This window comes from Crocodylus siamensis, chromosome 4, assembly GCF_052110815.1.
Source record: "Crocodylus siamensis isolate JL-2025a chromosome 4, ASM5211081v1, whole genome shotgun sequence".
NCBI classification, from domain to species: Eukaryota; Metazoa; Chordata; order Crocodylia; family Crocodylidae; genus Crocodylus; species Crocodylus siamensis.
Genome location: NC_143398.1, coordinates 161234263 through 161257773, shown reverse-complemented (window position 1 = coordinate 161257773; position 23511 = coordinate 161234263). Strand labels below are relative to the sequence as shown.

Here is a 23511-nt window from a genome sequence, read left to right as displayed (position 1 = left end):
TGAGATTATTTCAAAGTGCTTAATTTCTGGTATTAAAGTCAGGAATAAGGGGACCTCCCCTACATTCCCCAACATGCTGGTAATGGAAAAATTAGATTTCAAACATCAGTAAACGTGCTAAAGAACATAGCTTAAGACTGGTTGTGGATATTCGTATACTGGCCAAAGCTATTTTTTGATACAGCTACTAAGTTTGTTCAGTTCTTGTAACATCCCATCTTTCTCTTTTTTTCATGGAGTGCTGCTTTTATTATTCCATTTTTTTGATAAATAGAAGCAGGAAGGATGGGCTTGTGGAAATACTCAAAAGTGCTGCTGTTTCATTGACTTTCAATGTAGTGTGAGATACCGCTTTCCAAAGCACCTATGTCTAATATGCAGGACTCCTGGGTCCTCCTTTTCCTCTACCAGTGTACCCTGTATGATTTTAACCTGGTTCCTCAATTGTGAAATAAGGGAAAATGCTTGTTACAGGGATATTGCAAGTCACAACTAAATGTCAGGGAAGTGATGTGAGGTCTTGGGACTGGAGGAGAGTATTACCAAATGAAGTGAGTAAAAGAGCAGAGCAGGAGGCCAGTGGTTGGAGCCTGTTCCTTCATCACCTTTCTTTTGTACAGGCAGCGTGAGCCGAGTCACTTTCTCTTACTGTCCATATAGCCCTGTTCCTCAGCAAACCCCTCCCTCAAGTGCTTGCACTCTGTTCCCTAAGGCTGGCTGCTGTGTTGTTCTCTGAAGGGGTGTGCCTGGGGGATGAGGGATTTTTTCCCATGAATTCCAACTCTTGTATTGGAATGACATGCTGTGTGTGAAGGGGATACAGGAAACTTCCATCAGAGGCAGAGCCAGGAAAGCTACTTTCTGCCCACAAGAGGGCTTGGGCAGGAGATGGAGGGGTTGATCCCCCCTTAATCTGTTTATCACTGACCATTTTTAGTCTTTTGAAGTAGGCCCTTGCTGATTTGGTGATGAATCATTAGTGCTCTGGAAAGAGAGTAAATGTGCAAGAACAACAAGAGGCTTGAGACCAGTCCAAACCCAACCTGGCAGCCATCCCCTAAGCCAAAAGTTACTACCAAGAATAAGCTACAAGAAGGGTAGGGATATGAGGAAGTGTTAACTTAGTTGGGAAGCTGCAGGTGGGAGCTTTGGAAAAATTCTAACTCCCTTTAAAGCTCAGTGCATCACCTTGAGAACAGCAGCTAGTTGCATGCTAATTAAGACTGTGTAAAGCTTCAGTCCCTGATTTGATTTGGTGGCCAAATCTGAATCCAGATTGAATCAGGAAACCCTGTAATCTCTCTGAATCATCAATTTGGACAGATTCTGCAATTCAGATGTAGATACAGCTTCAAATGTTTTTTTCTACATACCTCTAGGTACTAGGAGCTTTCAACACTGCAGTGCTGGGGCAGATGCAGTATTCCAAGTACTTCTGGTTCATTTCCAGGTTTGCTGGAGAGCCTTCCACACTGCTATGGAATACTCCATCTGCCCCAGCATCACAGCCATCATGAGCTGCACTGCTACCTCAAGGTATGTAGAAAAAGCTTTTAAAGCTGTGCCTGTACCCGAATCACTGATTTGCCAAATTAGCATCAAATTGTCAGGATTCGGCTGAATCAAATCAGGGACAGTGATTGGAATCAACTGATCAAATCACTGTCCCTGATTGGGGCCAAATCTGAATCAAATAGGTCCTGTTTTGCACAGCCCTAATGTTAATGTGACAAACTGAAGTGGGCATTTACCATCAGATGAAGCATCTTATGACTGCGATGGTATCATCCAGATTTTCCCTGAATGAGGATGCAGCTTTGCCTGCAGAAGCAGTGACTGCATCTACTGCTTGCTTGTTTAAGGCAGTGATTAAGCCACAGATCCTTTAAAAGTGCCATGGGGTACTACATCATGTCATTCACAAGATTAACCTAGAGACTGCAAGTAGAAAGCCATAGCTGTGGTCCTTGCAAGTTCTACTCTTATTGTGTTACTGCAGTACAAAAAAGAGCAAAAATTAAGAGCTGGCATTTTCTGTAGGAAGGGGGAAGGGCTTGAATCTAAAAAGGCTGAGAACCGCTGGTTAAAGGTTTCATCAAGTCTTTGTTTTCTGATATGCAGCTGGAAGTACCTTCTTTACTCTTCCCTTCCATGCATCAGGCTCTTGACTTGGAGCCTTCTGGAGAATTGCTGTAGCCAGGGTAAGGTTCAACATTGCTTTCACTTAAGCAGCTGCACCCAGTTCCAGGCACACTTCCTTGAGTCCAGTTTGCTACTGGGGAATAGGCAGTTGGATGTATTAGGATTCCCCCAAAATGTTCAAGTATAGAGACCACTGATCACTGCCAACACCTGCACCCCCTTTTCTCTGAGGTTACTATCAGAAACCAACTTTACTATGAAATCCAAACTCTCCACTGCAGCCAGCAGCTGAGACCTACTTCACTGACTTCTCCAGCTGGAGGCCTACATTTTTATGGGAACAGAGTAACTGGTTGCATCAGCAAGCTGGGCCAGCAGCCCTCAGCACAATTTATGGGGGAAGGTAGGCTTGTCATAAGGATTGGTGTAGCCCCTGCTTCAGTACACCCCTTTTCTGCAGCCTCTTATGATCTGATCTTGTATTAAACCTTTTAACCCATTAATTCAAGTTGCTTTAGAAGTAGCTTGGCCACAAGTGTTCACACCTGTGGATACTGGGAGATGAGTCTTTAGCCCTGTCAGGAAGGAAGCTATATCACACTCACACAGCACCCTGGAGGCATCAGAAGATGGAGGAGGAATAATTATCACAGGTTGAAGAGGCCTATGTTTCTCCTTTGGAGGTACCTGTTAATTTAACTGTGAAGAGAGCTCCTTTCAAAGGCCTTTTGTAACTAAAAGCCACACAGCACACTTCAGAAAAAAGAACCAAGCCAAGAACATAATCATCACTGTGGGTGGGCCTGGCTTCTGCTAAAGAAATGTACGAAGTTTGCTCCTAGGACATACCCAATCTGGAAGCAGCTGCTGCAGGCAGGGGGCTTGCTTAAGAGTGTCCCAGACAACTTCTTGTATAAAATATTTTAGCTCCCCTGGAGTTACGAAAAGAAAGAGAGACTTCATGAAACAAATGCACGTATGGTGAATAAGCCATTTTATTTTTGTCCTGTGCTCACAATCTCTCTTCTTTCCCTGACAGCCACAGATCATTAAAATAAACATTCCTAAGAGGAAAATAATTTAAAACATACACTCAGGGCTTCATTCCAACCTCCCCACACCCAACCACATCTCTTGTGCTTCAGCTCATGCATTAAAACAAAGCCATTGAATCACAGAAGGTAGAGATGGAAGAGACCTATTTGGTCCTAGCTTGTCTATCTTGTACTGTCCAGTGTGAGATCATGGCACAGAAGACACAATAACCAAGTGCCCTACAGGTCTCGCCATAATGCATTCTGAGATGCAACTGCTTTTAGGATGCCTGGAACATGCATTTCTGACAGGTGTCTACTACCATGTTAGATTTCTCCAGGCACAGCAGAGCTTTGCTCAACAAGGCTCTTCCCCTGAAAATTGCCACTGCCAGGTCCTCCATAGGATGCATTGTTCTGTTCAGTGCTATGCCCTCATCCCACCCACTATTACATGCACAGGACTGGCTAGGAAAGCCGTGTTAAGCTTTTCAGTTGCTGGTTAAGTCAGTACGCTCCCAGCTGTGCTATATTGTAAATACAGCTTCTAGGATTGTCTTGGTCTCAGAGACCAAGACCAACAGTGATCAAGGCACTACCCCCACCCCCCTCCTTAAAACAAAGGAAGTCAGACCAACACCTAGGGACAGAAGAGAATCCTATAATATGATCACACAGTTACACTGAGTCTGTATGGCAAAGAGAACATTGAGCAGCTTTGAACATTGGGGCTTCTCCCTTTACTCAACACACTCTAGACCCTAAAGGGAAAATGGGGCTGAAGCCCAAACACTCAAAGTGCAGTTAAACAGGAATCCTAACATGTCTAGTTCTATAAGTGACAAGCCCATGTCATGGGGTAGGAACCAGCTGCTCCCCCAGTTGTGCTGTATACTGACCAGAATTGCCACATACCACCCCCACGCACATTTCAGGCTACCCAGCAGCCAGTTCCCCAAAGCTCCTGCCTGAATAAGCCAGGAATTGGCTGCAGGGGAGCTTTAGACCACAGCCCACCCCCTCCCCTTTTAACCCAAAGCAGTTCCTCAGCCAGTCAGCGGGAGAAGACAGCATTTGCATGCAGGCTACTGCGTGCCATCTCATCTAATGCATCTCGGCGTCCCAGCACGGTGCTGGCTCGTCGGCAGTGACATGCTTTGTGAGTTTGGTGGGGGATGTGTTATTGCATTGGTTGTTAACCCTTTCCAGTTCCACCTGTTCTTGAAGGCCTAAAAGCCATAAGCTAGCCAATGCTTAGAAGCTCCTCAAGAAACCCTAATAGGTCTCCCATTAAACTCCACCCCACGCCCTCCACTAAGACTTTTGACTGGAAAGGGTTAATAAGAGTCGCATCTTTTTGTGTTTCCACGTGTGCACTGGTCTGATCTAGGAAGGGATGTTGGTTAATCTGGAATTAAGTCAGATTTAATCTCACACACTGATGTCAAAACTGGTTCAAGGGGGGAAAAAACCCAACTACCTGAAATCACAGAACTTTGGAAGTTCGGAAAAAAATGTCTCTCCTATAACTTTGTTTTTTAAAGTTCATTTACTCAGATCCCGTCTTACTTAAAGCCAGTCCCTAACACCAGTTGCTCCATCCTCTGCTGATTCTCACCACCAGTGATGCCAACTTGTTGCCTGTGCTCAAAGAATTCCAGGTTGTAGAGGGCGCTGAGCTTGCCCAGTGCACCATTCATTCCTCCCCAGTCACTCCCCAAGAGGAGCCATCAGAAGCACAATGTGCAGGTCCTGCACCCTCCACGTGCAGCAGTCTCTTCCTGTACACTGGCCAGCAGCAGTCATGTTTGAGAAGATATATTGGATAAGAAGGCATGAAAGTTCCTCTAAGTACTTCCAGGCTCAGCCCTTCTCCAGTTTCTAACTTTAGTGAGTTCCCCACTCCTCCCCTTTGCCTCACTTCCTCCTGTCTTTCTGTTTCCTCTCCTGCCTCCTGGCCTGCTGGTCAGCCAAGGTGCGAGGTATCAAGATAACACTGCCATCACTGGCATACTGTAGAGCATACTGGTTTGGAGAATAGGGTTGGCCATTTTCATCACGCAGGCGCCCAAACACTTCCTGGTAGAGGTTCTGCACCTTTTGTTTCATCTGGCGGATGGACTTGAGAAATTCTACCTTCTCCCTGAGCAATTTAGACTTGTCCCTCTGCAAGTCCTCCACATCCCGTTCCAGGTTCAGGATGGTGTCCAGTTTCCTCTTGCGGCAGTTCTGTGCAGCCATCTTGTTCTTGCCCCTCCTCCTGATGTCCCGAATCAGGCTCAACTGTGCCTCACTGAGCTGGTACTTGGAGAGAAGTTCATTGAACTCTTCCACAGGCAGGTTTATGATCTTATCATTGGTGAAAGGGATCTTCATGGCTCGAGCTCGATGTTCATCCCGGCTCATCTGCTTATCCAGGAACTCTGATGGCTTCTCCTTACTGCTTTTCTTCCCTGTGTTGGGCAGTTTGGGCTCATCAGGGTCCAAAGCTCCAGGTGCCATGTTATAGGTGTGGTTGTGGCCAACATGCTCCAGATAAGGCAAGTAGTGTAGCTGTGATGGGTCCTGATAACTCATGCGGCAGAACTTGCTGTACTCTGGCTGGTATCCAACTGCCCCTTCTGTTTCTTCAAAGTCTACATTTTCAGAGTCTGAGCTGTAGCCTACAGCTCCTTCCTCAGAAAAAGAAGAGGAGGAAGAGGAGGAGGAGGAGGAGGCTTCTGAACTACTAAGCGAAGCAGGACTATGGCTGGAATCCAGAGAAAGCCCCGAGTCAGAATCAAACTCTTCTTCCAGCTGAGAGGCTTGCACTGGGTTGAAACCTTCCTCAATAGCCAAGTCCATCAAGCTGATCTCATCAAGCATGGCTTCATCTAGAAGACCTCCTAATGGATCTGGCAGCTCAGGACCACTTGTTTCATTGACTGTGCTATTTAGCTGTGAAGGAAAAAAGATCCCACTCAAGTTGGTAGATCCAAAGCTAGTGTTGAGGCCAGTAGAGTTGTCTGGAGCCAGCTGGAGCAGAGCTGAGTTGCCAGCCATGGAGGAGCTCTCAATCTCTGAGTTGAAGAGGGAAGAGAAGTCCTGTGTGCAGCTACCCAGAGATGCCTGATGCAGGCTGACATTCTGATTGATGGGAGTGTTTGGAGCAAGACTGTAGTTAGCAGTCAGCAGGTCTCCACTGGTGCCATTGTACAGGGTTTCAGCAGCTGTGTTGTTCACTTCCATAGCCTAAAAAGAGATGAGCAGCAGTTTAGCAAATGAGCCACCCGCTGGCATCATCTTTTCTCTCCCATCTCTGACGCTACAGCCAACACCACCAAAGGCCACAGAGAGAAAAAATAGCCTGCAGAGATCATGGAACAAGCTAGTTCCAGCAGCACTGGTACAGTATGTAGAACACAAAAGACAGAAAGCCTGTACCCAGGCACACCTTTATTTTGTGTACTGAGAAGAAAAAGGGGCAGTAGATACTAAGCCCCCAACAGCAACTGAACCCTAGAGCACAACTGTAGAACAGCCACTGCAAGGCTGACAGACCTGCTCCAGCATTCAGACAAAGAGCACCACCTTGAGCTACAAGGGCAAATGCCTCTATGTAAATGCTTAGAATTTGGTATCTTGAGACACGTCAGTGTGGCAGTCTGGCTGTGTGTGCACACATGAAAGCAGAATATCCAGAATACATCTGTAAACACCTCAGCCTTGCACTGGGTACCCTCTGGACGTAGAGAAGGGAGTCATCATTACAAGTAACCACTGCAGAGTGACTGGCATGAACAAGAACCAACCTGTATTTCCATTATAGACATGAGGTCCTGCCACTGCTGCTCCAGGTCGAATGGGGACTCTGTCTCCGTCAGAAGAGGAGACAGGAGGCCGTTCTGGATAACTGAAGACACACTCTCACTAGGCACAGCTTCGTTTAGGCTGGAGGCATCTGCAGGTGGAAACTGAATATGAAGCAGCATTAGTCCACTGTGGAAAAGAGTTAAGCTAACAACTCCCCACAAATGCTTTTTAGGTCCCAGGCAGGCAACTGCTTTCCTTCTGTTCATGACTCCCCCCACCAATTCACTGCAAACTAAGATGAAGAAGTCAGAAGCTTTCAGTGGTAACCACTGTTCCCCCTGGTTGCTTCACAGGAGCAGTGGAGCCTCCACAGATGGATTAACCCTATTTACTGCCTGTTTAGTGAACTAAGGTATGTCTGAATTGGGGAAACAGCCAGCACACTGCAGAGCTCCATCTGTCTCACCTACCAGCGAAGAGCAGGAATTTGTTCCCATCCCCATGCAGACTCACCTCAGAGTTCTCCCCAAAGGGGAAGGTGGCCTCCAGAAGTCTAAGGCACTCCTCCAGGGACAGAGCTGTCTGATCCTCCACACCAGGCACCTGGGCAACAAGGAGTCAATTTACTTCAGCACAGCCCAAGGCATTTGGAAAGTACCCAGATACAAGACAGAAGGTTTTAACCAGGGGCAGCACAGACCTGAGCACATAGTGTATTCTTCAGAACCTTCACGTGTCCAACAAGCCAGAAGCCCCATCCGCTTTCACGGAATTGTCACCATCAACCCACATGCCAGAGATCCCAGTGACTCTGAAGCTAGGTAACACAACCCTGGGGCAGTCCAGGGGCAAAAGCCACTCCTGCCTGGGTCCATTTCAGCCATGCATACTACAGGTGGAGAGACTCCCTCAAGGCTCTGCCCCCTCTCACAACCACTTCCTTAAAGCAGAACAGGAGCCAGCAGCACCTGTTCCAGAGTGCTCACTGGAATAAAGCTTTGGTCAGCACTTACAGGCTCTGGCCTTGCCTCGTTTCATGGTACTAACCCTTCTGCCTATTGTCCAGTACTGTTTATTGTGGCATCCCAATGATTTGCTCAAGGCTGCTTAGTTATTCCTCCCAGTTCATCCGTTTTGCAGCTATGTCTAGCCTAGGAGAACAGACGTGCTCTCCAGCATCACACTCTGCCTTCCACAGGGATGACAAGCACCATGTCTTGTTCCTAGCTTAATAGCAGACAGGAAAGGAAGAGCCTCAAAACTCAGCACTCAGTACCACTCCTAGCAAGAAGCTGGCTACAGGCTCTCTCTTCCTCTGCTCTGCAGTGGGTGCACAAGACCCAAGACACTGCATCACACTGGGCAGGAACAAGAGTGTGACCACCAAGGCCTACTTAAGGGGCTCTTACCTGTGCAGGGAAACTCTCCCCTGTTTCTCCATCAACTAGTACGTTTCTATCCAAGATCTCATTCCCTCCGCTCCTCCAGCTGTCCCCACGCTCCCTCCCATCACTCAGCTCTTTGTCCACTTCGCTCTCCTTCTGACGGTGGCTGTAGTCAAAAATCTCTCGCCCAGCGCCAAGATCAATATCCTGTCTCCACAGGATGTCAATCAAATCGATGTCCTGAAAGACAGGCAGAATTTCATTCAGCACTTGGCCAGCTCCCCAACCACAGGAAAGACCCTCTTCTCCCCAGCCCCTGGGGGAGACCCCTTGTCTCTGAGGGGCAGCACTGCCAATTTAGGCTGGTACCTGCTGGCATTGTATTACGTGGCACTCCTCCATGCCAGCACACCCACTGTGACACCCTCTTGTGGCATACCATCCAGTTTCCTACCAGCGAGATCTTTCAATCAGGGCTAGATACAATCCCTCCCCCGCACAATGGCTTCTTTCACAGACTGCTGCTGGGGACCCCTGACACCATTCCTTTCAATCCTGCCTTGCACAGAACCCAGGTCCTGCAGCCCCTCCACACAAGAGCCAAGAGCTATTTGCCCTGCAGGGTCTCTAACAGTGGCTCTGCAAAGGGGATAGGCTAGAGAAAAAGCAGAAAACTCCAGAGAAAGAGACTTTTTGTCTCCTCCCTGCTCTCCATATATGCAGATGCCTCCTCCCATCCCAGGAAAAAAGGAGTCTGCAGCTTTAACTCGGCTGGGCTGCACGATGCCGGCTGGCTGGCAAGGGCCAATTGTCATGCAGGATGGCTGCTCCATGGACGAGCTTGCATCAGCCTGTGGTGCCATTCTCGACATTTGCATAAAGGGGTGGAGTGCACTGGAGAGGAAAAACCCTGCATTTCCAGCCACCTGATGCAACTTGAGATCCTTGCTGCCGCCTGCTCTCCACACGCTACAGACAACAGAGACGCCAGCCATGCCCAGCCCTACGGCTACAGCTGAGACACAGGCTCCTGCCCTGCCAGACCCCTTTGGGCTTCACCCTGAGCACCCTGCTGTGGCCCTGGTCCACATCCCCCCCTCCTGTTCTCTACAGCCCCGGAGCCCCCAAGCAAGGAATCCATGACCCTGGACCGTAACTGGACGTGCCTGCTCCCCACTTCTACTTCACAGCATCATCAGGATCTGCCCCTTAGCATCACGATACTGTCTGAGCAACCTTGGGACCACAAAACCCCACCTACTGCTGCTGAACCCAGGGTACAGCCCACACCCCCTCAATGGCAGCTGGGGCTGGCTCAGTCCTCTCAGGTCTCTTAATGATGCTGTGACCAAAAGCCTTACCCTGCAATTACCACCTGGGTCTGGGCAGTACTAAGTCGTTCCCACCCAGCATCCCACATCCCTGCACAGATGGGCTTTGGTCCTATTGGAAAATTAACTGCAGACTGCAGGCTGCTATCAGACAGTCTTTACTACCCCTCCCTGCCAGAACTGAGGGCTGGGCCATCTCTGCCTCCCAGACAAGGATTTTCTCCCACTTCCTTGAGACAGCAGTAATCTGGGAGCATTTTCATTTGCAGTTTATAGAAATGGAACAGAATAACCCAAAGCAGCCCCTGGCTCTACAGAACTCAACCCAAGCTCCCCAAGCACCAGGTTACAATGGCACCACACACAGTACTCCTGATATTTAGGTTCGGAGCTCACAGCCTCTAAACTCTCCCCTGATCCTATCCCCCTCAGTCCAAAAAACACTCCCCAAAAACTAGCCTCCCCCAAGGCCGAAACATCAGGTGACTGCAATGCCAGCCTCAACAAGGACCCCTGAATGCCCCCAATATCCAGCACCTTGGCTGTATAACAGCTTTGACCATACAGAGTTCCCCAGTCTCCCCACCCCAGGGCATCAGTGCCTTCAGCATCTCTGCCTAGCCTGGAGCAGCTCACACTACGCTGGGGCAGTAAAAGGGTTAAGGTAAGTGATACCTTTTTCATGTCCCCAGCTGCTGCTCATGGAGCTGTCCATGCAGATCATGGTCTATGTGGAGCGAATTCCGGGTAGGCAGAGCTGTGTGACCCGGGCAGGATGCCGCACAGACATCTCCAGTTTCAGTAACTGAGCTTTTTTTGGCAGGCTGGACCCCGGCTTGTTTGGAAGCCCCCTACAGCATGTGATCCACAGGTGCTGTGCTACAGCCAGCCCCCCACCCCCTCCTCCTGCTCCCAGCTGCGATCCAATCCTCTGCCCTGCTTGTTGCTTAGGCAGGAGTTAGCCCAAATCCCCACCCCCTGCTCATTGCTGAGGCTGCAGCGAGATGGAATCCCCACCCCATGCTCAACGCCCAGGCTGCAGCGAGCCTAAATCCCCTCCCCTCCCCCGCCCGCCTGTTACCTAGGCTGCAGCCAGAGCCAATCCCCTCCCCCAGGTCACCGCTGAGGATGCGGAGGGAGCCAGTCTCCTCCCTCTGCTTGTTACCTAGGCTGCGGCGAGAGCCAATCCCATGCCCTGGGTCACTGCTGAGGATGCGGAGGGAGCCAGTCTCCTCCCTGTGCTCGTCACCTAGGCTGCGGCGAGAGCCAATCTCCTCCCCCCCGCCCCCTCCCCCAGGTCGCTGTGAAGGCTGCAGCGAGAAGCAGGCGTCCCCTCCTTGTGCTCCCTGCCTGGGCCTCTGTCTCCTTGAAGAGACGCTCCCACGCTAAGGTGCCCCACCCACAGCTCCCCAGGCTGGTGCAGTGGGCTTGGCAGCAGGGCATAGCTCCCCACCCCTTGCTCTCCACTCCAACTTACAGCAGCAGCTCCAAGCAGCAGGAGACACCCCCCACAGCTAGCCCAACCTGGCCCCCACTGCCCGGAGATCGGGTAGATGGGCCCCTTTGCCAGGAGTCTTTACATTCCCTCTGGAAGTTACTAGCAATGCAGCTCCCCCTTTCCTGATAAGCTAAGTTTCCTCCCCACCCCCTTATCAGAGGAGGAGGAGGAAGAAAAGAACCAGATCAGCTTTGGTGAAGGACCCCCAGCCATGTCTTCCCAGGCTCCACCAGGAAATGGGCCCCTGGCCTCCCCTTCCATAGGAAAAAAAAGGTCAGGACCAGAGGCTGGGAGACAGCGCTGTCTGCACATGTGCAGTGATGTCACAGGGAGGCTGGGCAGGATTTTCACATTGCATTTGCATCCCAGACGAGAGGGCAAGGGCTTGGCCACCGAGCATGCAGCAAGGACTCCAGGCTGGTGGGAGCCACAGCTTGTGGCCCAGCACTAGATTCCTCAAGGGCAGCATGCAGGCCTCACACCGTTCAGTTATGAAATAACCTTTCCACAACAGAAGTTTCTTCCGAGTCTTTGGCACTTAAGCGTTTATCCTTTATATTTTTTGGCCTAATGACTGCAGTTGATCTTGTATGCTGTATAAAGATTGAATTCTTTTTTGAAAGGCTTTTGAGCTTTTGCAAGTTCCACAAGGTCCTGCCTCCCTCCTGTCAGTGTTACATTAACTGCCTTTCCATTTTTGCTGGAAATCCCTTGGTTCCCATATTATGGGACAGGGTAACTAGGAATACCCCATATATGGTCTCCATCACGCCCTCCTCATCTGTTTCTTCTCTGAAGCTCCCATCTTCTCAAGTTCTAGAAGCCTCTAATCATTTCAATCACCAATGCCTGGATCCCTTCCATTTCTGAAACGTCTTCATCATCACCCACACAGCCCTTTCCGCTTTACCTTTGTGAATGTGCTTAAGTTCCCTGTGGGCCTTGGCCGAGAACTCCTGCACATCCAAAATCCTCACCTTGAACTCCTGGTCCTTCTCTAACCCAAGCCACTGGAATTGGGAAGTAGCATGAGAAAACCCCAGTGTCCCCCTCAAGCTCCAGATACCACCCATGAGGCATTTCTTCCCTCTTAGAACCAATACTTAAAAGGGGATGCAACTTACAGTCCTCAGAGGTCAAGACTGAGAGGTAAGAAGCCTCTCAGCTCCACTCCCAACTTGCTGCTTGATGCTGGACAAAACATTGAACCTGTCTGCACTCTACCAAAAAATAACACCCAGCAATTGCACTGCTTCATATGTGGCTCTTAGAGCACTGTCACAGAGTGGGTGGAGGTCTCTGACCCCTTTTACTGAGAGTCAATCACAGAAGTAATTTACCTTCTTTAAAAAGATTTCCCCCTTTGAAGAAAAACACTCTGTTCACATTAGATGCGATTCCAGCAGTCAAAAAGATGACCTGTATGACCTTGGGCTATCCTGGTTGAATGCTTGAACCACTTTGGGTCCAAGCAGGGCTGGGAAGATACGGCGTGATCTCTATTGAACTGTACAGATTATTCTAGGTGATTAACAAAGGCACCCTAACTAAACTCCCTCAGCCCAAGAGTAACAAATCTCCTGTTACCCCTCACATCCAAGGTTAACAGAAACAGTATGTCCTGAGCTGGTCACTCTATCTGGTAGGTGTCCCTAGGAACTGACTGTAAACAAGACTGCTGTGTGCACACACAGCCAAGTGTAAGGAGATCTTATCCCTGTGCTAATACTCTGTTACCAGAGGACTGGCTGGACGGCGGCTTTGTGATACTGGGATAATACCAAACACTGACAGCTCGTCACATGTTTGGCTTTTGGGTATTTTTATCCTCTTGTTGTGGAAATGTTACAGGGCCGTGGTAATCCACAGGACCGGTCTTTTTCAAAGATCAGCCAGCTGGACAATTCCTCTCTTCCCCAGGTCAAAGGGGAAAAAACCCAGAGACGAGAGACTTGGGACCAAACCCCTTAAGATGCTGTAATTGCATGTGACATGCAACTGCAAACAGCACCCCCCTTCCAAGATACCCCACCACCTCTAAGCTACTAGAGTCCTGCACCACACCAAGGGGGGACACTCCAGCCCCAAGATACTATATGCTCATTCTCAGAGCCAGATCTAATGTGGACTATATGATCTGAGTAGTATCTCAAATTTTAAGTGCCTGGAGAAATGGAAAACTGGTTTCCCCTAACCCTACCATTCTCTGCCTGCTTCCATCCTCCTGTTTGCTTCCTCAAGGGTATCAGGAGGAGACTCAATCCACACATCTCAGGTGAACACCAATTCCAGCATCTGCCAGGAACTGCACAGCACAGCACACACACACACCAAACTGCAAAGCTTTTAAGTCGCTGCCAACCACACGAATAGGGTTTGGGGTTCCAGACAAAACAATGATCACTTTGATAATGCTCTGAAGTAAGACTCCATCCTTGGTAGCTTCATGTATGGCATGTACAGCAGCAAGTATGGTCTTGCCTGCCCCTTGGGAAACACAGGACGCTGTGAAGTGTGTGTGTACTTGGGAGAGGCGGGGCTAAAAGGCACAATTTCCTAGTACTGAATGCCAGCAGTCCTGACCACCAGAGAAATCCAGAGAAGGCACTATGTCCCAAAGGAGGTCACAGTGCATCTTATGGTTCAGTTAAAAACAAACAAACAAACAAACAAACACCACCAACTCTCTACCAGGTCTAAGCCAGGACAATGGTACAAACACGGATTGTCACGGGTGAAACGAAAGCGCATGCTTGTATAAACAGATTACACAAGGAAGGGGTTAGAATCCACAACAAAAGAGGAGCAATTGGAACGAAATGGTGTACAAATATGGACACTTTCTGTAGGGTTGGTATGTGGATTATCCAGAAATTTCACTTGCAGCAAGTCAGTTTGTGCTGGCCAGCACTGCAGTCTGTTCACTGCATCCTGCTCACTGCATCCTGCATATAGAAAACCAACAATTGGAATGGCATTTTAAAATACAGCTAAGGAGGCTTCAGGAAACCAGTAATGTTATCAACCTACAGACCACAGAGATCAGCAATGGGATTCTTCTAACAATCCATATCCTGGCCCTTCTACAAATGAATCCAGAGATACTGACCTTCACCCTTACATTTATACAGCACTTCCCAAAATATCTCCAGGCACAGCATCCCTATCCTAGAGCCCAAAACACAGAAGACAGAGGGCCTGGTGGTTAAAGCTTACAATGGGAGTCTGGAAACGCAATTTGCTGTTTTCATGTTATGTGACCTTGGACAAGCCATTTCAGCCTTCACCCCAGTTTCCCAATTTGCAAAAGAGGGATAAATAAATACTTCTCTCTCCAAGCAGGGAAGCAGCTAAATTTAGTATTTGTGGGAAGGGTTCTGAGTTCTCAGATGGAAGGTACTACTCCAGATGGTAATGACTAGTCCAAGGTCACACAAAGTGAGCCTTGAAAACAGAAAGTGTAGTGCTTACTTTCAGTTTCCTGCTCTAAACCCCAGGCTAAACTACCAGTGTTAGGCTCAACCTTTGCATCATCCTCTGTTCTTCCCTCAGTCAAATCAGTAGGCAGGAAAAGGTCTCCTTTTCAGGCAGGCTCTGCCCCACCCAGGCTTCCTGTAGCAATATCACGCCATTCAGTAAATGTCAGATCTTAAGCCAGGTTCACCTTTTACCTCCTAGATGAGCCCTTGCACACCACTTTGGATACATTTCTGAACAGAAAATAGCACATGGAAAGAGCAGCATGGAGACCCCAGGCAATTTCATCACCTGCCTGCAAAATTTCAAAGAGCTGTCCTGAAGCAGATTAGGGATCAGGACAGCAAAGCATGAAACTCTCTGTGCCCACTCCACCCTCCTCTAGACATAATATCTTGTCTGAGCTCCAAGCCATGCCATTCAGGAGAGATTGTAGTTACCATGCAAACATTAAACCATGGCACATGGTCACTAAGAGCAGTGCAATATGGCCAAAGGGAAGGAAAGGCGGAACATGCCTTGACAAAGAAACCTAATGGAAAGAAAGCATAGCAGCTGCTGGGGGCCAAAACATGACTGTGTCATAGCAACCGGGAGAACACACTTCTTTGGGAAAAAAAGGAGCCAGTTTCTAATTCACCACCCTCCCCGTTCCTTTATGAGGAAAACCAAGCAATAAACAGAATTTGGATAAAATCCAGAGCAGAGTATTCCACCCGCAACTTGACACATGGGGTGTAACTGTTACCCAGCACAACAGAGTAAACGGGGAAGTATTGGATCACGCCCACAAATACAAAGTTACAGTCGACAGACTGACTTCTTGACCACCTTCCCCAATTTCAGACTAAGATCCCATAGATCAAAATTAAAAGAATCTAGATCCTGCCAAGTCCAGCTTAAGTTCAGTGCCCTGGGATTCACCAATCAGGGCCTGGCTTTCAGAAGCACCCAGTACACACGGGTCCTGCTCTCACAGGAGCCACTAAATGCTCAGCCCCTCTGGAAATCAGGCTGTAAGCTACTCCTTTCCTTGAGGTCCACCAAGAAACATTTTCCCTTCTTCTCTAGCACACATCTCACATAAAAAGGGAGCTGCCTACCTCTTTGGTCAGGTCTCCATTCACTGGAGGTGCCACTGCTCCTAAGTCTTCCAATTCTTCACCAAATCCCTGCTCAGCTCCGTTCTCCCTTACAACATTGTCAGGATTGGGCCCATCCTGCAAGCCACTGCCATTCTCTAGGGCGATGCCCGAGCTGGGCTGGGTACTGGACACAGAACCCTCAGGATCTCGATGTACCAGCCAGGCATTTACTTCAGTGGTGGGCACTTCAAACCTGTCCAGGGCCCTCACTTGATTGAGAAGCCTCCGAGCAGTGAAATAATAGTCCAGGTCTACGCTTTTTGGATGGATGCCATATCCGTCCAAGGTGTTCCGCAGGTTGTGGAACTGGGTCTGAGTGTAAGCAGAGCTCTGACCCAGAATGATTTCCCTCAGAGGGGGAAGCTGCGAATTCAGGTAGGTGTCCACGTCCACACGAACTCCTATCAAGCTCAGTAGAATGGTGAACTGGATGAGTCCTTCAGTGAAATATTTCTTCAGAGAAAGCATTTCTAAAGGAAGGGGGAAGCAAAAAAAAAGAGGGGTGGAAGGTTTAAAAAACCCCAGTCAAAACAACAGTCTGCACAATAAGTTTTATGCACATACACACACACACACACAATGCAAGTGTTAAAAATATCACAATTCAACAAGAGTTCAAAGAAAATTAAAAGCCTGGGTTCTGAGGTCATTCCAGGGTTCCTTTTTAATTCCTAAGCGTTCAGAGGCCATCAGGTTACTCATGAGTCCATTAAAAAAACTAAATTTCCACAAGCAATAAAATATACCCAGGAAACAACCTCCACCTTTCCAGTGCTCTTTCCTCCTCTTCAGAACTTCAACTGTTTTATAACACACAGTCAATGCAGCTACATATAAACCCACGTGACTTACTGTCTGAAAAGTCCACATACAGCAACTTCCTTTCGCCTTGCTGATGCCCAGCAGCAGCTCCTGAATGGGATGTGTTCTCCGGGACAGCTGCCTCTCCTCTCTCCCTTCTCCTGGCGTGAGACGTTTCCTGAAGGAGCTTGCAAAGAGTCAAAGTTCCAACCACCGAACAGATTCAAAGACTCCTCCGTAACTGGCTGTGGTTTTGTCAGAAGCTGAAATATAACCAGAGAACAAATACGATAACATGCTGATGAGAGACACCACCCTAAACGTCAGATATGTAGCTACTATACTGGGAAACAACAGCTTTACTGCTCTATCCGAACCAAACACAAAACAAAACTCATTTCACTCAAAAGGCTGGTTTCCTGATATAACATCTACAGAAGCACATACTGAACAAAGGTTGTTACCTTCTGTGTCAAAACTGTGGAACCCCCCTCCCTGCTCTATTCTTAGTCTAATACGTCAACTTCCCCTCTCTCTGGGGCAGGATTACTGCTCCAACTCCCTTTCACTCCCTAGCCCAGTTTTCAGTGATACTATAAACAACCATCAGGGGCTTTCCATGGGAAAAAAAAAAATCAGCATTCGTGACTGCTGCATAGCCAATGAAAACAACATCACGGCACACCAGGGTTGCCTCTTTCCTATGCAGTCCTTTCTCCTCTACTTCCCTAATCCATGTAGTGCAGGGGCTTTTTTTTTCCCTTTTTGTTTTTTTTGAAGGCATACTGATAATGCCTTCCCGCCACAAAGTGACCTTCTCCATCAAGTCACCCACACGTCCAGTGCCCCACACAGAAGGATGCAGGTCTTGATTTCTAGCAAAACACCATTTAAACTTCCCCATCAGAGCCCACTCCTAGTTCTCTCCAAGAGCCCCTATTGTTGTTTTTTTTTTAAATAGGCCCCAAATGGTGCCTGATGTGAAGTCACCCACAAAAAAGGCTGGAGGTTTGCTGTGACAGATTCCAGCCCTTGGGTGCCCAACCTGAGCAGAAGTGAGCACGAGCAGGGGTTGGGAGCAAGTAACTTTGGTTTAAATTAACCTGTAATCACATCTCCCAGGTCCATCCTCTGCAGGCACAAGACCCCCTTGAGGGGAGACAAAAACAATTTCAAGTCCCAAGACACGCAATTACAGCCCCAAGCGTCTGGTTTAGCAACTCTCTCCATTCCTAGTGCTCACTGCTGATTAATAAGGGGGATCCCATCCCTGGCCCCTTTCCCTTGGCACTTGCAGGGGGAGTTTGAGGAGTTCTTAGGATCACAGAGAAGCAGGGCTGGAAGGGACCTCCAGAGGTCACCTCCTCCCACCCCCTGCCCAAGCCAGGATCCTCCCTATCCAAACCATAATCTAAACTCTACATAAAACACCCATCAACCCTGACACAACACAGACCTGACCTGCCACAGGTAAAGCAGGGGAACCAGGACAGCCAAGGCCCCACCTCTACAAAACATTGTCAATACAGGCTCAAGAGATCCCAGTGGGAGGGCTGTGCCCCCCCCCCGCCCACATTGAAAGGCCCATTAGCGTGCCCCCCGCACCCCCACGTAACAGTCCAGCTTCTTTTGCCCCTTCAATCCCAGCACGTGGGTCACCAGGCTTTTTTTGAGAGCTCCCACATCATTCCCTCCACTGGCGCTTTCCCCACAGAGATGCCGCCGTAGCCCGGAATCGTAGAATCACAGAGAAGCAGGTCTGGAAGGGACCTGGGGAGGCCATCTAGCCATCCCCCGCCCTCCGGTAGGATCATCCCTACCCAAACCACCCTCTACCTCACAGTCCCGCCAACCCTGACACAAGGTAGACCTCCCGCCCCGCCAGGGCCGCACCCCAGTGCCAACCCCCCCGCGCCAGGGAGGCGGCATGGGCCTGCCCCCCCTGCCCCGGCCTAGCCCTGACAAGACCAGCAGCACCTGCCAACAAGGCCACGTGCTGCTGCTCCGGCCCCTCAGCCCCGCCCCATACCCCTCGCCCCCTGCCACAGCCCGCGACTCGCCCGTGTCCCCCAGCGCACCGCCCCCGCCTCCACAACGCAGCGCCAGGCCCCACGTGCGTCAGCAGGGGGGAACCTCCCCCCACCCCCAAGGCACAGCCCTCTCTTCCCCCACCCACCGGCCAGCCCCACGCTCCTTCGCCGCTGCCCTCCCGGCCCCGCAGCCGCCGCCGGCCGGCCCCGCTCTCAACCCCAGCGACAACCGCTTCCACCCCAGCGTGGAGCCCGCCCCCAGCGCGGCATCCCCTCCAATCGGATTGCAACGGGGAAGAGACGGACGTGACTCCTGCCCAATCCCCGAGCGGGGAGCCGTAGCTGCCCACAGAGCCCCGAAGAAAGGCGGCTGATCTATCCAATCAGAGGTCGAGAATGCTCTTTTCCCCCCCCCCCGCACACCGCCCATCCAACAACCAGAACCGCTTTCAGTGGCAGAGCGCTGGACCAATCAGAGGGAGAGCACCTGCACGTGCACGCCTCTGCCAGATGGAATGACAGCAGTGCAATCCAATTGCCGGGGGGGGTTAGCCGAACGACAGTGATCTCCACCAATCCACAAAAGCACCGCTTACTCCCGCCCATCAAGCGACTTGAATGACGGCGAGGGCAGCCAATCACCTGGCAAAGATCCTCTACACCTTTCCTTCTGGCTGTTGCTACAGCACGGAGTGCCCCTAGGCCTAGCCCCAGGATCTAGGCTGTGGTGAGGCAGCCCCGCCCCGTCCCCGGGCAGCCCCTCACGGGCCTCTGCGTCCCTCTCGCAGCCCTCAGAGCGGGCCACCATCACGAGGACACCCCCCCCCACACACACACCTTGTAAGTCAGTGAGGGGCCTTGAAACCGAACCCACTACTACCGGGGGGGGGGCTCGAAACTACCATTACCTGGATTACCAGGTCCATCAACTAGCTTGTCCCCAGACGCAGAGGTACTCAAGCACAAGACACACAGGACCCCCGATCTGTACTTGGGGCACGCGCAGGATGCCCCTGATCCCAAGGCCTGGCTCAACACATTCCCAGGAGGATCAGGTGATTGGGCACACCAGGCCTGTGCGCAGGGCCCCAGCTCCAGGGATTGCATAGTTGTATCAAAACCTAGATTTTCAGGAACAAATAAATAAAACTTCTGTTTGCCAGGGTTCCCAAGGAAAGCCTGAAAACCTCTGTCTCGAATGTCAGGCAACAAGATGGCTCCCCTGCCTTCCTGGGCCATTCCTCACTGGCTCTGGCTCCAGATAAGTCACCAGTGAAGCAACATCGGTTCAAATCTGCAGACAGCCTAAAAAACAATGCAAAGGTGCAAGCTGTTCCTTTCATCTTGACACTGAAACGCTGCTATGCCCAAGGAAGGGCCAGGCCCTGGCAGGGCAGATGCCGACTGTCCCCAGTTTTCTCATCCCAGCCCTTTCCAAAACACTGTTACAAAATGTTCAAACTCCACCCTAACAGGGCCCAGAGTGAAATCTCTGCATGAAATTGCAACCTTTGATCCTAGCTGTGGGGGTGGGGAACAGAGCTCAACACACATGGCTGAGATACAGCCACCCAAATCATCCCCACCATGCAGCAGTATACAAGCCCCAGTGACATAAAAGATATCACTGTTGCCTCAAGGTAATGTTCCCTTGTACCACAGGGACATTTTGCTAGCAAAACAGTAACAATTCAAGGCTAAGCCCTCACAAATTTGCACTGCAATATTCCACTCTGCTTTCCGGTGGCTCTGATTCAATGATCTTACAATGTGTTGTTGCCTCTCAACTTTGATAATGTATTCTCTTGCTCTTGGTTGGTCCAGCCAGCAATGATAATGTGTTAGTGTTTAGTTAGCTTATCCAAAGATCTTTACAATATTTCTTAAATAAGAAGATTTTTAAGTAAGATCCAGAATCCTACTATTGGGTGGGTAACTTAATACCCTGATACGCTAATCAGCAACAAGTCAGCAGAGGACAATGTGATGAAGATCTTTTTATCCAATTCACAACAGACAGGTCACCAGGAGAGAAGGCTACATAGCCATTTGAAAGATGTGTATCACAATAGCACTGGATACAATCACAGTGATTGTAAATTGGAGAACCATGTACAGGTGATAATGCATCAGCACATACCTAGGAGAGGTAAAACTAACACCTTACCAAACATGGATATATAACCAGACCACAAGATAAGTCAGGGCAACAATTACAATACCATGCACAAGCCACTAAATGTATCAAACTTTAAGAGCAGACTGTCTGGAAATGTTTTTTCCAGATAATTATTATTATCAACACTTGAAAGGACTAGAACTAGAAGAGATTAAATATCTGTCCAGTATGTGTACTTGGTGTTTGTGCATTTGACAGCAATTTGTGCCTATTTGATTTCACTGATCTCCTATTTTCCATCAGTTTCTTGCACTGTTTGTGTGGGTTTCTCTCACATTAAGGAGTCAGCGAAGACATTTTAAAAAGGAGGAAACTGATAGTAAACACTGGTAAAAAGATCAGCGGCAGATACAGGACCCAAAACTAATTAGCTGGATTCTGAATTGATGTGTCCCTCTTTACTGAAGTACCATAACATTCAAGCCCGCTGCAAATGCTGAACAAAGGAAATTTCCCAAAACCATCAGGTTCAGACACTTAGGAACAAAGGAGTGGAAGGGGACTCCTGGACCACCAAGTCTAGTCCCCAACATTCACAACCATTTACCTGAGGATTCTGCAAAGTTGCCACTTCAAGGCCTCACACTTAACTACAATGTACAAACCCAGAAACCGCAAGAACTCCTACAGCATTCCACAGGTCAAAAAAGCAGGGGAGATCAGGGCATGGCTGATGCCCTGCTATTGAAGTGGCGGAGAAGTAACTGGTCCCCAGTGGGGACACCAGAGCAAGGCTGAATAGGCAACCAGCCAGATTTGCTATTGATAATTAACTCTGGTTCCATGAGGAAACAGCATAAAAAGGACTGCAACCATCTCTCTATGAATCCACATCCCTCAGAAGGGCTGGGGTATCTTCTTCATCCACAGTTAACATGGAGAATCTACCAGACAGGGTTGCAGCTAGCTGCCTTTTGCAAATGAAGGCCTGTGTTGCAGCCCATAGATGTGCCTTTTTCTAGATATCCACATCTTTACTGCACAAAACCAAACTTTTTCCACATCTGTACATGGGGCACAATTTCCCTTTTCAGCACTGCCAAAAAAACCCTCACAAACAGTAAAGACTGAAATCAGGGACACCAGCTAACTGGCTGGGCTACTAGATGCATATAGAACGTTGTCTTCCACCTTCTCAAAAGCCTTTGCTTTCAAAAGCCTCTGATTGTTTTTTGGACATTGCTGAAATGAACCTCAGGTTGCCTCTCACTCTCTTGTGAGCAGCTGAAGCAATTTACCATTGGGAAAACTGAGACAAAGATGGGTTAAAAGACTCACCCGAAGTCCTACAATGTGTCCATGGCAAAGCTGGGAATAAGCTCCAGAAATCTTTCCTGCCAATCCTTTGCCCTCACCACACTTCCTCATGCAGTGAGCATGTCTATAGTCCTTTAGTGACTGCTGCTTGTAGGATCTGTTTTTGTTCCATGCCTTTGCTTCCTGTCTTGAGCAATCTCTCTTAATCTAAAGGTCTTGTCTAAGTGTTCTGCATTAGCATGGGAGTCAAAAAACATCAACAGGTTTCAGAGCCTGCTTTATGTTCTCCATGTTTGGAACTGTGGTGTCTTCTTAATACCTAGCCTTCAAAGAGGTAAAGTGACTTGTCAGAGCCGGGAAGAGAACCCAGGTCTCCCATATCTTGGTCCATTGGTGGCCCACAATGAATCCTCAAACCATGACCATTTATCTTCCTTCTCCATCTTCCCTCTGGAAAGGGGTGAGGGGGAGGGGAGAGGAGGAGGAAGAAAGGTTTGAGAGTGGTGGGCTTAGTCTGATCATCAGTAGCATGTTTATTCTCTGAACAGGCCTTGGGGGCCTCTCTGGTGATGGGCTCTCTATAAGCTATTTAAATAAATAGAAATAAGTATTTGTGTTTAAAAAAAATCACCTTCCAGCAGATTATTTATATCTTTTCCAATTGATCCATGTTACTAAGGCTGGGTTCTCTGCCCAAATCAATGATGGCTCCAAGCAAACTTGCCAGCACTTGGAGGCACAGTTGCCAGACCCTGCCCAACGCTGTGCTGAGCTTGCTCTCTGCAATTGTTTGAAGCTGTGTGGATAATCAAGGGCAGATTCAGTAGGAACCTAAGACACCACCCAGATGATTGCTATTTATACAGTGTTGCAGTTGCCTGGAGCAGCAAGCACTGCCAAGAACAGATGCCCTCATTCTCAGTCCCAGAGGGCTGGCAGCCTAACAGATATATAGGATACCAAGACAACACATCAGGCATAGGGAGATGTGGAAGTGGTAATAGAGAACTCTGAAGCTCACAAGGATGCATTAGGTTGAAGGTTGGTAGCTGGTGCCCATCACAAGAGTCTTTGCTCTAAAAGAAAATGACAACCTTAATTAAAAGTGATGTTGTAGCAGAGATAGTCCAGAAATTGAAAGACAAGGATTTCTTAGTTGGTCCAATAAAAGATACCGCCCTATGTAGCTAGGATAGAGTTAGGCAAGCTTTTGAATGCAAGACATTCTTCCTCAGGTCAGAGGATGACTCTTCTGACCTGAGGAAAAATATGTTGCATTCCAAGGCTTGTTGAACTATCCCAACCACATACTAGGTTCAATACAAGATACCACCTTAGAAATTCTTCACCCCTAATTAAAGTCAAAGTAGATGCAAAGCACATCCTTTCAGGCTCAGAAGGATGTATTGAGTTCCCTGCAAACAGCTGTAAAATGGTGGA

At 48.9% G+C, this 23511-nt stretch overlaps 1 protein-coding gene across 5 annotated transcripts in view; it reads right to left on the bottom strand.

The window, feature by feature from the left end:
* Positions 1 to 3119: 3119 nt before the first annotated feature.
* The window catches only part of NFE2L1 (NFE2 like bZIP transcription factor 1), a 30071-nt gene continuing 9679 nt past the window's right edge, over positions 3120 to 23511 (bottom strand). The window contains exons 1-7 of one of the 5 annotated variants that reach the window (XM_090044634.1): positions 18782 to 18900; positions 16657 to 16868; positions 15763 to 16274; positions 8378 to 8593; positions 7482 to 7571; positions 6968 to 7129; positions 3120 to 6407 (exon numbers count right to left, since the gene is read on the bottom strand). In XM_090044634.1, the coding sequence (XP_089900760.1) occupies positions 5094 to 6407; positions 6968 to 7129; positions 7482 to 7571; positions 8378 to 8593; positions 15763 to 16272 (2292 nt within the window). In that variant the 5' untranslated portion in view covers positions 16273 to 16274; positions 16657 to 16868; positions 18782 to 18900 and the 3' untranslated portion in view covers positions 3120 to 5093. Of the gene's footprint in view, positions 6408 to 6967; positions 7130 to 7481; positions 7572 to 8377; positions 8594 to 15762; positions 16275 to 16550; positions 16632 to 16656; positions 16869 to 18781; positions 18901 to 23511 lie in introns of those variants that run through there. The other 4 variants (XM_090044635.1, XM_090044638.1, XM_090044636.1 and 1 more) reach the window with 4 other exon arrangements.